Genomic DNA, 15,000 nt, shown 5'->3' with positions numbered 1-15,000 from the left:
TCTTATCTCCATGTTCAAAAGTAGCCGATGCGCAAAGACCCTGCAGATCTGCTACTTTTAATATTTTTGAATTAGAATCCTGAAAAGTAACAGTTTTGGACATACATGTATGAGGTTTCCACCTGACAGAGACGATATAGGGTTAAATACGTTTTTTATGCTATATTTTTGTATGCTTTTTTCTTCATTTTGCCGCCGAGTGCCGACCCCCCCATCGAACGCTGATTAAGGACCTCTAGTCTGGAGGTCCCCGGACCCTATACTTTGAGAAGCAACCACTGCCGTAACAGTATACTGTAGGTGTCTTTGCAATTCGTCGGCTCAGGTGGGGTGCTTTTGCAACGGATCGCACAGACATTCATGTGTGAGCGGAACGCGCGCGTGCCCGTCCGTGTGAGTGTGCTTGGCCAAAGATAAACAGCTGGCACCTCTCTGAATGGTCGGACATTGCCGTTTTATAGCTGGTGCCATGTGGCTGTTATCTTCAAAGTGACAGTGACGGTGCTTCAGGGGCCACAGACGTCCTCTCCCTGACCCACGATGGCCGCCTTCCTCCTGCCTCCTGGCTGCAGCTGCTGTCCCACTGCAGACAGGTGGAGTATTGCCTTGCCACGCTGTCGCTTTCTCTGCCAGACACTAGCAACAGCAGCCAGGCACGCATGCATTGCCATGAGCTGTTCATTGCCATGAGCTGTTCATTGCCATGAGCTGTTCATTCCGTCGACTAAAACTAAGACGGAAATATGTCTATGTATGAAACAAACATAAAAAAATAAATAAAAACTAACCAATGATGACCAAAACTATGACTATTATATTGACATTTTTGTGAAAAAATAAAATAAATAAATAGACTAATATATGTTAGGTGGAGAAGAGATCCAGTAGAACTAAGTGATGATATGTTATGGCTTGTTGTTGTTGTTGTTGTTGTTGTTGGGTGTTGTACTACAAGCTCACAACCTTGTAGATCTGCTATTTTCAGCACACAGCAAAGTGTAAATCAGACCATCACAGCCTGCCAAAATACATTTTTGTTGACTAAATCAAACTGTAGATTTAGTAGTCTGGAATCCTGTGATAGTCAACTAAAACTAGACTAAAAAAAACAAAACATTTCAGATGACTAAAATGTGAAAACTAAATGGGATTCTATTCAAAGGTCTACAACTAAATAAAAATTCGCTGTCAAAATCAACACTGCTGCCACACTGCTGGGTGACAGTGACACCGATAGAGGGACATCTGTCAAGACAGCGTTTCTCTATGACTTGTAGTTGACTTGGTTATGATGAGAGAGGCTCTACTGTCACTCTGCGTACTGTTATGATGCTGGGGACGCTATTCTGGTAGTATATGATTTTCTCTACGTGGGGTCACATTCCAAAAGTTAAGCAGGAGTACTAACCATACAAGTTTTATGGTTTAGGAGCGAGGTAAATTGAGCTCTTACCTTGGCTTTGGATTATGTAACTTTATAGAGCAATGCTCATGGACTATTAGTATAGTGGTGGTTCCCAAACTGTATGGGGGTCCCCCAGATGATTAGCCTAACCCTCACCACTGGAAGACACTGCAGTCACTCACTGAATTCCTACAATGCCCATAATGCTTTGGTGCACTGCCTCTCCTTGTGGAGAGGGGGGAGGCTGCATGGAGGTGTGACTTTGTAGTCCAGGAAGGAAGTGAGACCACATTTTCATGACGAATTTTGGTCATGAACATGGCGTTATGACTAAAATACCTAAAAACACATTACACCCCAGGAAAGTGGTGGTTGTTTTCTCACTCAACAGTAAACAAACCAACATACAGTTGTTTTTCACAACGTTTATCTGTGAGGAACCGAGTCAAACTAAACGTAACACCTACACTTCCAAGTGCTTGTCAGGGTGGGGGGTCCCCAGTTAAAATATGATTATTTCGGGGGGGTCGCGGCCTGAAATGTTTGGAAACCCTTGGTATACAATAGTATCCCAACAGCTTACATCATCCGGCCCAAGAGCAGAGGGCACATTCCTGTGAGTTCAAATGCATTTACGGTGAGTTGTAGGTTTGAATCCCAGCCACCAGAACCATTTGCTGCATGTTACTCTCCTACTCTCTCCCACGTTCCCGGCCTCTTAAATAAAAGCTCGAAAAACCCTAAAAAATCCCCTGTAAAACAAATACTACGAAAATAAATAAACAGCTTACACATTTGACTCATGTTTTGATCATAAGGCATTTAAGTTGTTTTTTAATCCTCCTTTACTCTCTTTCATGTTGCCTTTTTATTGTGTCATAATCAATTTGTTTTTGTTTACTAAGCTTTGGTCTTGTGTTTCTGGTTAATCGCATGCCGTGCACTGACCAAATAAAGAACATTACATTTCAGAAATCAAACCGCAAATGGGGCATTTGTATAGCGTCCTTATCCCCACCGACGGCATGCAGAGGAAACCTGCATGCAAGGCTTATCGGGAGTAGGTAAGGGTTCAGTGCCTTGCTCAAGGACACTACGACACTAACCCAGGCAACTCTACCTCCTGAGCCACTGCTGCCACTAGCAACAAGGCTACAATAGTTTAACTCTGAAAGAATAAAGACTGACACTTTCAGAGTAAAAAAAGCAGTGGTGCAACTCCCCTCTCCCAACCCCCTCTCTCTCTCTCTCATTAGCAGGCAACAGTGCAGCACTATCTCTCTCTCTCTGTTTCTGGCACAACAGCGCCACTTTTGCCCCCACTGGTACTCATAGTCACATACATAGTCACATAGGTTAACATCACGGACATTGCTGTTCCTTGGAGTGGTTGCACCACTCAAAAAAACCTCAGTTACAGTGTTAGCGCAATCCCATCTCACAGAAATACGCTGAAATAGCTCGGAATTGCAACTCTGTACATACACGCCTATAAAACCCCCAAATCCGTACATATTACACGACTACTGTTTTGACCGCGACGGAGGCGTGGCTTTCACTAGTACGGAAGTGCTATTTCACCGTGGCTATGGGTTGGGCTGGGGGTTTGACATTATTTACTATTCTGTCAATACGGGTTACAACTCGGACGGGGTCGGCTCTACCGAACTTCGCAACGCAACTCGCGGCCCTTTAAGGTCCCTCGGTGGTGTCTCCCGTGGCTCAAGTTTGGTAGAGACGGCGCCCCTCTGTCATTGTCTATGGGGAGGATTTCAGTGTCGTATGTATGGATTTTGGGGTTTTCTATAGGCGTGTACGTGCTATTTCACCGTGTTTGGGTGAGACCGGGTAGGTTAGCAACAAGTCTAGCCACTATTCACTGTTTTAACCCATTTTGGGCGGGAACCCCTTTTGGTGTTTTACACATTATGTTATAATTTAACTATTGAAAAATAGCAGATCTACAAGCTCGTAGCGCGCCATGCTATTTTTGAAAAATCATTAAAATGTGCCTCAAATCTTTCAGAAAATTGTCATGATTTAGAAAACTTTTTTTTTTTTTTTTCGACGTCAGGCCTGAATGGGTTAAATTAACTCAGGATTTTATTGTGTACGACCAAGTCAGTTAGCGAAAAGTCTAGCCACTATTCAGTCAGTGTTTTTTAATACAAGCTTGTTGTCGTAACTTTGAGGTGAACTTTGTGGTCAGTGCAGCCGAGGGGACTGACTGACAGACAGACAGTCGGAGCAGCACCATTGCCTAGGCGAGGCACCTCGTTGCATCAGCTATTCTAGTGAATAATGCACAATCATGAATAAACATACATCAGTGCAGCAGAGCAGTGCTGCTGTGTCTCTGAGACCTGCCTCCCTCTCCTCCCACCCCTCACTCAGAGCAGTGCTGCTGTGTCTCTGAGACCTGCCTCCCTCTCCTCCCACCCCTCACTCAGAGCAGTGCTGCTGTGTCTCTGAGACCTGCCTCCCTCTCCTCCCACCCCTCACTCAGAGCAGTGCTGCTGTGTCTCTGAGACCTGCCTCCCTCTCCTCCCACCCCTCACTCAGAGCAGTGCTGCTGTGTCTCTGAGACCTGCCTCCCTCTCCTCCCACCCCTCACTCACTCACTCACTCACTCCTTTTCTCCTTCAATCCTTTGCCTTCCATTCAACTCATTGCGTTTCTTTCGGCCTGTTTCTCCTCATCAAATAACAATCCGCCCCTAGCTTCTACGCTCCCTGCCCCCCCTTCCGTCTCATCCATTACCATCGGTCCCACCGTTTCCCCAATGGTGGAAAGTAACTATGTAACATTTACCACAAGTACTGTACTTGTATTTTACGTGCAATTTCCGGGTACTTTTTTTTTTACTTTACTTGAATAGCTACACTTCTACTCCACTATATCTCAGAGGCAAATATTGCTGTTTCAATCTTGTAGCTCTGCTACTTGCTTTTATGTGACGCTGCAGTGTGATCAAAGTAGGGCGTTGATCTACGAAAAGACACAAAGACAAGAGGTGTCTGCCCGACAGCAACATCATTTTTATTCCAATACTTTTTTGTGGTTTTACTCAACAAAAACGTTGAATACAGGACTTTCACTTGTAACAGAGTGTTTTAATATTGCGGTATTGCAACTTTTACTCAAGTACAAATTCTTTGTACCCCCTCCTCCTTCCAGTCCTCCCTGGCCATCTCTCCATCCCTCTCTCCCCGTCCCGTCTCAGCCCCGTGGCAGTGTGACAGACATTGTGGCATTCGTTGGCGCGTCTCGCTGAAGGCGTGTCAGGTTCTGCCCCTCTCTCTCTCTCTCTCTCTCTCTCTCTCTCTGAAGGCCCGGGCTCTCTCAGCCCGGGCCTTCACTCACTTTAAAGCTCAATAGCTCTGCTATGGGCTGGATGGCCGCCTCAAAGGCAGCCATCCAGCCAAGCACAAAGACTGTGTGTGTGCGTGCGTGCATGCGTGCGTGCGTGCGTGCGTGCGTGCGTGCGTGCGTGCGTGCGTGCGTGCGTGCGTGCGTGCGTGCGTGCAGACTGCCCACTGGGAACGAACCCCTACACAAAGAAGAAGGGGAACTGCGTAGCGTTGCCTGCCTGCCTTGCACTGCTCTGTGTCTGAACCTGCCTCCCTCCTTCACTACCTCCAATAAATAATACAACACAACACAACAAAAACACACAAGTACAAAAAAGAAAAACCTGGCCTGGCTCTCGCAATGCTCTCATTCCATCTCCTTTCTTCTCCTGTCTCTGTCTCCTCTCCTTCTCCTCTTATCATTTTTTTTCTTCTGACCTTTCAATTTTAGATTTCAAATGCAATGCCAGTTGGATAGTGTGGCCTGAGAGAAGCCTATGCGATCCGTTGGTGTCGTGCAAAAACCTCTTATCTCATATATCTTTTCTGTCGGGTGGAAACCTCATTTGTCAAAAAGAAAACATGCACGTTACTTCTTAGGATTCAAATTCCAAAGCATCAAAAGTAGCAGATCTACAAGATCGAAACACGACGCGCTTCGAGCTTGTAGATCTGCTATATGCTTTTGTGTGACGCATGTAGTATGATCAAGTAGGCTGTTAATTTACGGGGGGGAAAAACACAAAAAGTTAGGATAAGGAGACCAGCGGTTTCTGCCCAACAGCAACGATATCATTTGTGTGTGCGTGCGTGCGTGCGTGCGTGCGTGTGTGCGTGCGTGCGTGTGTGTGCGTGAGTGCGTCACGTGGTGCATTAACAGTGCGTGTGCGCGCTAGGATTAGGGCTCCTATCAGTGGCTCTCTCTCAGGCTGTCAGGCTTTGGGACAAAGGAGGCTCATTTCAATGTGAATGCTGCAGCTGAGGGGACACCGCTCTCGCAGTGGGGGGACTTCCACTCCACACACGCACACGCACACACACACACACACACACACACACACACACACACACACACTACAGTATATTACTATAATTGTGAGGACATCAACGTTTTATGAATGCCAGTTTTATGTCTTCTTGTTTGGGTTAATTTTAACATTAACCCTAAAGCCAGAACTAGCCGATCTTGGCATCGTGAGCTTGTTGATGGGCTATTTGTGGCGCCCTGTGCAACTATAAAATCGGGCAGAACTCTACAGGTATATAACTCCAATGCCTAAACCTAACATACCTAATCGTGATCCTATAACCGATACCTCAATCTTTGTAATAATTGTAAGCACGCTTTTTTGTTTTTACCATACAACAACCATTTCTCTCGTGCAGGACCAGAACATTCTCGTCATCACAAAGAGTCTTCCTGGAATTCTACTATACTTGTGGGGACATTTGGCCACACACACACACACACACACACACACACACACACACACACACACACACACACACACACACACACACACACACACACACACACACACACACACACACACACATGGATCAGCCTCCGTCACATGCACTATGGGATGGCCAAATGAAGGGCCACTCAGCCTCCATCAACTCCGTGTCCAAGAAGAATGGAGAGATTTGTGAGAGAGAGAGCGAGAGAGAGAGAGAGAGAGAGGTGGGGGGCAGGGGGGGGGGGTGGTGGAAGGGGATAAAGATGCGAGGAGAAGGAGAGGGGGGTGGAAGAAGAGAGGGAGGGGGGGTGCGGGGTAGAGGAAGAAAAAGATCCCATTGGAAAGAGCAGAGCCATCGTTTGGCCGACATCAATTTGGCTTAAGATCTTGTGCATGAATTGCGCACGTCACAGAAAATGCACGTTTGCTTATGCATGGTGGGGGGGGGGGGGGGGGGGTGAAGAAGATGAGCTTATGGGTTCACCTTGACCCCCCCCCCTCCAGGATGAGCATGTCCAATCACAGCACCTGTCAGTAATTGCAGAAATCGTTGTCGGGCAGAAACCTTATATCTCTGTGTTTTTTTGTTTCGTTTTTTGTTTATTTGAATCTAGCGTCTGGCTGCTTCGTCATACGTCGAGTGTCGCAGAAAACACAGAAGTAGCAGATCTGCAAGCTAGACGCTTGTATGCTAGATATGACAGATATATTTTGTTATTTTTGAATTTATTTTTTAAACAGTTTCGGACCATCTGACAGATACGAAACGAAATATATGGAACCAATGTAAAATAATCAACTAGAGCTTGTTACTACTAATAATAACCACACCGACCGCATCCATCGTCAGAACACACTGTTCTTTTTTCTCTCCCCCTTTACAAGAAAAGTAACTATTTTGGAAATACGTGGTTTCTATACGTGACAGAGACGCCGAGAATCTAATCGGGAGGAGGAGGAGGAGGAGGAGGAGGAGGAGGAGGACGAGGAGGACGAGGCGAGCCGTGGTTAGAGCGAGGCAGCCATTATCCTCGCCGCCTGGCCTCTTGCTCCTCTCATTACATGCAAATACAGCCTGAATGGGACCCCCCGCCCCCTTCCCCCCTCCCCATCTCCTGGAGAATAGGACACCCTCCCGGCCCACTCAAAAAGACACCCCACCATGCAGCACCAGCCAAGCCATTACGGGATTCCATGGTTCCAACACAGACCGACAGACAGACAGACAGACAGACAGACAGACAGACAGACAGACAGACAGACAGACAGACAGACAGACAAGGCCGTCTCGCGGGTAGGTGGATGCCTCACGCGGCGAGAGGAGATGCAAGTGATTGGAAGACGTGGAATAATGGAGATGTTTCACTGAGCAGCAAAACCCATGGTGTTTGAACACAGGAGCAGTATTTCGCCCTCCCTCCACAGGAGCACCACACAGTGCAAGTGCGTGGCCTTTGTGTCCGCAATCGTATGTACCCTATCGTCTCTGTCGGGTGGAAGCCTCATATGTCCAAAACAATTACTTTAAAAGCCCTAACCACACGTTGTCCCAAGTTGTCCCAAGTGATTCAACGCATGGACTTCAATGGCCCAAACTACACAACATTACTGTTAAAATGTCATATTCTATATAGTTTAAGTGTTGCAACATTGAAAACTAAACATTATTCAAAAACCTGCATAATAACAACTCAATATCACTCCCGATATATGAACGATATATCGATATATTGACCGATATATCATATCGCGATACCGTTGCCTTTTTGCGATACTGATATTGCGCATGTTCGATAACGATATGATATATTGTGCAGCCTTATAGTTCATTTACGAAAAAAGGTGTAGATAAGAACATGTAGATAAGAAAGAGGTTTCTGCCCTTAGGGGGCATATCATGATGTACAGTAACTTTAATATGTAGATAAGAAAGAGGTTTCTGCCCTTAGGGGGCATATCATGATGTACAGTATCTTTAATATGTAGATAAGAAAGAGGTTTCTGCCCAAAGGGGGCATATCATGATGTACAGTATTCTTAAGGGGGCCTATCATGATGTACAGTATTCTTAAGGGGGCCTATCATGATGTACAGGTCTTTAAGGGGGCCTATCATGATGTACAGTATTCTTAAGGGGGCCTATCATGATGTACAGGTCTTTAAGGGGGCCTATCATGATGTACAGGTCTTTAAGGGGGCCTATCATGATGTACAGGTCTTTAAGGGGGCCTATCATGATGTACAGGTCTTTAAGGGGGCCTATCATGATGTACAGGTCTTTAAGGGGGCCTATCATGATGTACAGGTCTTTAAGGGGGCCTATCATGATGTACAGGTCTTTAAGGGGGCCTATCATGATGTACAGGTCTTTAAGGGGGCCTATCATGATGTACAGGTCTTTAAGGGGGCCTATCATGATGTACAGGTCTTTAAGGGGGCCTATCATGATGTACAGGTCTTTAAGGGGGCCTATCATGATGTACAGGTCTTTAAGGGGGCCTATCATGATGTACAGGTCTTTAAGGGGGCCTATCATGATGTACAGGTCTTTAAGGGGGCCTATCATGATGTACAGGTCTTTAAGGGGGCCTATCATGATGTACAGGTCTTTAAGGGGGCCTATCATGATGTACAGTATCTTTACGATCATCTGACGCGTTCCGCTACGTTCTTCTTTCCTCGAAAAACTACAACACGATGGAGCACTCATTAAAAAACAAATGAATAAATAAAGAGAATATCACCCGCTTCTTTACAACCTGTACAAACCTGTGATGTGACAACGAAGCTCATTCTGATGTCTATTACAACGTGTGTGTGTGTGTGTGTGAGTGCGTGTGCGTGTGCGCGTGCGCGTGCGTGTGTGTGTGTGTGTCTGTGTTTGTGTGTGCGCACCCACCTGGCTGGCTCATGGGAAACGTGGGCTGGCTGTTCCCAGGTCCGTCCTGTGTGCGTGTGCGTGTGCGTGTGTGTGTGTGTGTGTGTGTGCGTGTGTGTGTGTGTGTGCGTGTGCACACATACCTGGCTGGCTCATGGGAACGTGCTCCTGGCTGTTCCCAGATCAGTGCTTGCCACCAGAGGAGCTCTTCTCCTTCCCGTGGCTGTTCCTCCTGCCACACACCTGTATGCTGTCCCCACACTCTGTCTGCAGCTTGACGCTTGGTACCACGAAGATAGAAGACACTGCAGGACAACACACAGCACACACGACACATTGTGAGCTTGTAGATCGGATAATTTTTTAAAGCTATTTTATACATTTTAAACTTGTGAAATTCTGCACAATGAGAGTCTCACAATGAGACTTTTTACTTTTGGTACTTTAAGTACATTTTGATACCAACACTTTTGTACTTTTCCTCAAGTAAAACTTTGAATTCCAGACTTTTACTTGTAACAGAGTGTTTTTACATTGCATTATTGATACTTTTACTGCAGTAAAACATGCAAATACTTTTTCCACCACTGGTCATAGCAAAGCGGTGTGAGGTTATAACGAATTAAGTCTTGAGTTTTCCACTTTTTCAGAGTTATAAGTAAGAAACAGAGCAGCCCTGCAGAGCCCTGCTCTGTTTCAGCCCTGCTCTCATCCTCTTATCTAAGCTGGAAACACAGCTATACAGGAAGAGGGCCTGCATGCAGTCAGAGCGCAGGAACGCAGCGGAGATGAACGGAGCTGTCACAACACACTCTGCTCTGCTCTCCTGGCTGGCTTTCATTTCCGTACGCATCGCAGCACACGGAGAGAGAGAGAGAGAGAGAGAGAGAGAGAGAGAGGGAGAGAGACACCAGGGTCCACAGGAAACCAGCCAGGCCCTTCTCAAGGTCAATGTGATTCTCAAAGTAAGGTCCGTGGAGCCCAAAAGGTTTCCCCAGCAAAAGTAGTTAGAGCATCACAATCATTTTAACCTGACTAAATTTGACTGAGGGGCTGCCATTGGATTTTTTTGAATTTTTGTTTTTTCATGTCATATGAAAGCAGGGAATCATAGCTTCAAATTGACATGTTGGTTGTTCAGTTTGTCCCACCAGTTTTGGAGATATGGCTTATAAAGTAATGTCTTGCAGAAAACAGCAAGTTGAGAAAACAGGCTTGAAAGGTTCACTTCTGTGGTCTCTAACATTACACCTAGCTACATGTTTAAGCATTTATTTCATATTTACATGTCGATTTCAGCTCTGACACTTATTTCAGACATGCTCTAGTATGTGAAGAGTCTGCCTGGGCTATAAACTCATTTTGAAAAAAATTAATTAAAAAAAAAAGCTGGAGTTTGCGCTATGGCAGGCTCTCAGTCAAATCCGGTCACACTTTATCAATTTCTAATCACTGGAGAAATTATTTTTGATTTCTTGTCCACATTTGGAGTTACATCATGGCAAGGTAACTACACAACCCAAACCTCTACAAAAGTGGTCTTACCCTTTAACAGACTCTTAATCCAAAGCGATTTACACGAAGCAACAACCAAAAACATGGTAATATCAAATACATAAAGATAGAAGAATCATATGTAAGCTAAGAACGTAACAGTGGAATATTATCTATATAATTAAACTATGTGTATACACTATATAGAGTGCTATGTCTACATGCTATCTAAGTTACATAAGTTGACCCTATGCATACAGCTGTAACCTGTAAGGTTGTCGAGGCTAGGGCAAGAGCTACGGAAAGTGCTACGGGCTAAGATGGAGTCTGAAGAGGTGGGTTTTCAGACTATGGCGGAAGATTGGGAGTGAGTCTTGCAGTTCTGACTGCAATGGGAAGTGCACTCCATAGTTTTGGAGCCAAAAGGGAGAAGAGTCTGGGACGTGTGGACCGTTTTTAGTGACGGTACTTCCAGCCTCTCTGAGTCCATTTACATGTTGGCTATTAAAAATTAGCAGCATTAAAATGTTATGTAACAATTTGGGGACTTTCACATGAAAATGTTTTAGAACAACCCCTCGAGGTCGCTGCGCTCTTTGGCTCCGAGAGCCCCCCACCCCCACCACACACACACTCGCGCGCACCGCACGTGCTCTCAGATGAAAATGTCACAATTCAATTGGCACACCGACACCCCCTGTGGGAGCAGCCATTGTTCCTGCTAATCTGTCTGGTATTGTTGCACATGAATCCATAACTCGTCACACAGTGACACCCTCACTTGGCAGTGATGCAAGAAGTACTCAGAGTGAGTATGGGTGTAGAAGTAGCACTTCCACAGTGTAGAAATATTCTATTTGCATTGAAATATACTCTCTCAATAAATATTGCATGTATGTATGTATGTATGTATGTATGTATGTATGTATGTATGTATGTATGTATGTATGTATGTATGTATGTATGTATGTATGTATGTAATCCTTTAACATTATGTCATGGTTCCATATAAAATAGGTCTTGAGTGGATAATGTTTCATAATTAGCTAGGCTATATATGAAAAGTAACTAGTCTAGTAACAAAATTTGTCAAATAATTGTAACGTAGTAAGTAAGTACATTTGTCTCTGAGATGTAGTGGAGTAGAAGTATAAAGTATCAAATTCACATTTAAGAGTAAAAATACCGAAAATTAGTACGGTACTTGAATGAATGTACTTAGTTACTTTCCACCACTGTCGGTCAGCCATTAAAGACGATTAACTCTTTCATCCCTATGAGAGCCAATGGACGTACAACCACGCCCACTGGCTGCCATTTAACTACTTAAAGAACAATTCACCCATTTTCAGCCTTATCTTCACATTCTCTATAATTGTTCCTCACTAATTCTCATTGTGAGACGTTTCTATTTCTCAGTGTCTCAGAGGTGGGTCGTGGAGAGATCAGCAACGTGCATATAATTGACATGATTTCAGTCAGACACTTTCATCTGGATTAACCATTCATTGCCGTGATATTGCATTCAGTTTGGTGGTGTCGGTGTGACTCTGTTCCTGTGATACTACGGGCGCGTTCGGAAATAGCGCACTGAGCACACTGTGCAATGCAAACTAAGTAGCACATTGTGTGCCCACACAACACTTAACAAAAAAAAAGGGTGCCCACTTTTTACATTGTTTTTTTTTACATTTTTTTTTTTTTTACAAAAACCAAAACAAATAATAAAAATAATATATATATATATATTTTTTGCAAAGACGTCCACAGACGTCTTGGGCACCACATGCAGGGTAATACCCAGGACATCCACAGACGTCTTGGGCAACATATGTGGGGTAATACCCAGGACGTCCACAGACGTCTTGGGCACACAATCTGCTAATAGGCGAGTGCGCTCCCGGTGCGCATTTCCGAACGCACCCTATATATCATCTGTGCATAACACAGAATCTGAGACCACTAACCCACTGTATGACATAGCATCTGAGACCACTAACCCACTGTATGACATAGAATCTGAGACCACTAACCCACTGTATGACACAGAATCTGAGACCACTAACCCACTGTATGACATATAATCTGAGACCACTAACCCACTGTATGACACAGAATCTGAGACCACTAACCCACTGTATGACATAGAATCTGAGACCACTAACCCACTGTATGACACAGAATCTGAGACCACTAACCCACTGTATGACATAGCATCTGAGACCACTAACCCACTGTATGACACAGAATCTGAGACCACTAACCCACTGTATGACATAGAATCTGAGACCACTAACCCACTGTATGACACAGAATCTGAGACCACTAACCCACTGTATCAGACAGAATCTGAGATCACCAACTCTCTTCATGATATTATCTGAGATAACTAAGCCCCTGCATGACATATTATCTAAGATCACTAACCTCCTGAATGACCCAGAGGGCCAGTGAAATTATACTGTAATTCAGTGTGCCGCGGGATCGACTCCCGATCCCGAAGGACTTTACTGCATGTCACCCCCCTATCTTTCTCCCCATTTCCTGTCAGCCTACTGTCTGTCCCTCTAAAATAATATAAAAGCCACAAACAAACATTAAAAAAGAAAAAATTAAAACGTGACTGCCACATGACATCACGGGGGGCACGCACAAAGCCAGGCGTTAGATGGATTCATGTTATTATTTCTCACCTGTAGCACTTGTCATTGGATATAGCTAGAGCGGTGCCTGTTGGGCACTGACCTACTTGGAACGATGCAAGTTCATTGGAAATGGATGCCCCACCCAGTAATTATGTCGTGTGTCCCTTTTATGCCCATATGTGGAGTTCTTTGTCAGGCATGCCCAAATATGCAGAGTAGACGTCAGAATGATGTCAGAACAGGCTAGCTCCATATATGGACCCTGGGCAGGGGCCCGGTCCAGAGCCTGGGCAGAGGCCAGAGACCGACTCGACACCGGGCACTGCACCCCCTGTGGTGGGGTGAAACGAGTGTGTCGAATTTGAAGTCGTTGGGGCGAACGGTTCTCGAGTTACGTGGATTACGGTCGTATATATACAGACGTACCTACACAGATACTTGGTGCATTTATAGTTAGATAACATCAGATTACGGTAAGAAAAACGCAATTCCGGAATTATCCTTATAAGCCTTGGTGCATGACCCAGTGTGCAGGCTTTATTCTGTTTGATAAGTGAAACGGTGGGCATGCCCAATGTAGAGCAAGGCTCACGAACAGCAGGGCCTGAATTCCCCCGCGTGACCGAAGCCCCCCCCCCCCCCCCCCCCCCCCACGGACTGGGCATTCCCATTGGCACAGCATGCCCCCCTCCCCTCCCCCCCATTCCCATTGGCACAGACAACATTCTGCTGGAGGAGGATGATTACCATGCTGGGTTTGGAGCCAAATACTGAAGGCTGCACTAATTAGCCGTTTCTTTATCTCGTTTTCTTTTCTCTTCTGCATAATTTCATCCACCCCCAACCCCCCCCCCCCCGCCTCATCCCCCCCAGCGACGCAATCTTTCTTTCCATACCTCTATTTGCGCCTCTTTTTCCGCTTTTGCTGTCTTTGTACACACAGAGGATACTGATGCCATTTAGAAGGCTGTTTATCCACTATGCTGTCCTCATTTAGAAAGAGAAAAAAGATGCCTTTTTTAAAGCACTAAAATTCAGTCTTTCCTTGTCATGCGTGTGCGTGTGCGCGTGTGCGTGTGCGTGTGTGCGTACCGATGTTACATGCCAAAAAGAGACCATTTTAGAGAGGCTAAAAGGGAGAGAGAGAAAGAGAGAGAAAGTGAGTGGCGTGTATGTGCCTGCCTGCGTGCACGTGTGCATGTGTGTGTGTGTGTGTGTGTGTGTGTGTGTGTGTGTGTGTGTGTGTGTGTGTGTGTGTGTGTGTGTGTGTCTGTGACAACCTGCTGGGTGCTGATAACAGGATTAATACAGCAAAAAAAAAAGGAGAAAAAAAAGGAAAAATCCTAATCTGGGGGAATAACAAAAAAAGAGGCGATTGTCACATTAAAATGGCCACCCTGTGGGCTGTCTTCTCTCAGGCCTGGCAGACAGCCGTGTGCTCCAACACCGCTAATGAATAGCACACTAACAGGATTGACCATGTCGCCGGCCTTGTCACATAATCTGGATGTCCTCCTGACATCACGCTCATGCTGCTCCGCTGATAGCACCGCCTTTAATTGATATGTTGACTGAAACACTGTGCGTTCTCTCCCTCTCCCTCTCCCTCTCTCCCTCTCCCTCTCCCTCTCCCTCTCCCTCTCTCTCTCTCTCTCTCTTCTCTCTCCTCTCTCTCTCTCTCTCTCTCTCTCTCCCTCCCTCAGCTGCAATAGGCTAAGGCCCGGTTTAGATGAAAACGGTTTCTAGAGAAAAAAAAGGCAAAATAAAA

General features: G+C 45.4%; 1 protein-coding gene across 1 annotated transcript in view; it reads right to left on the bottom strand.

The window, feature by feature from the left end:
- The window catches only part of cdk14 (cyclin dependent kinase 14), a 333,238-nt gene that overhangs the window by 82,226 nt on the left and 236,012 nt on the right, over positions 1-15,000 (bottom strand). The window contains exon 14 of the mRNA XM_079503254.1: positions 9,237-9,398. Within this exon, the coding sequence (XP_079359380.1) occupies positions 9,277-9,398 (122 nt within the window). The 3' untranslated portion in view covers positions 9,237-9,276. The remainder of the gene's footprint in view (positions 1-9,236; positions 9,399-15,000) is intronic.

This window comes from Electrona antarctica, assembly GCF_951216825.1.
Source record: "Electrona antarctica genome assembly, chromosome: 6".
NCBI classification, from domain to species: Eukaryota; Metazoa; Chordata; class Actinopteri; order Myctophiformes; family Myctophidae; genus Electrona; species Electrona antarctica.
The sequence above is the reverse complement of the archived record's forward strand: the minus strand, read 5'-3'. Positions and strand labels throughout refer to the sequence as shown.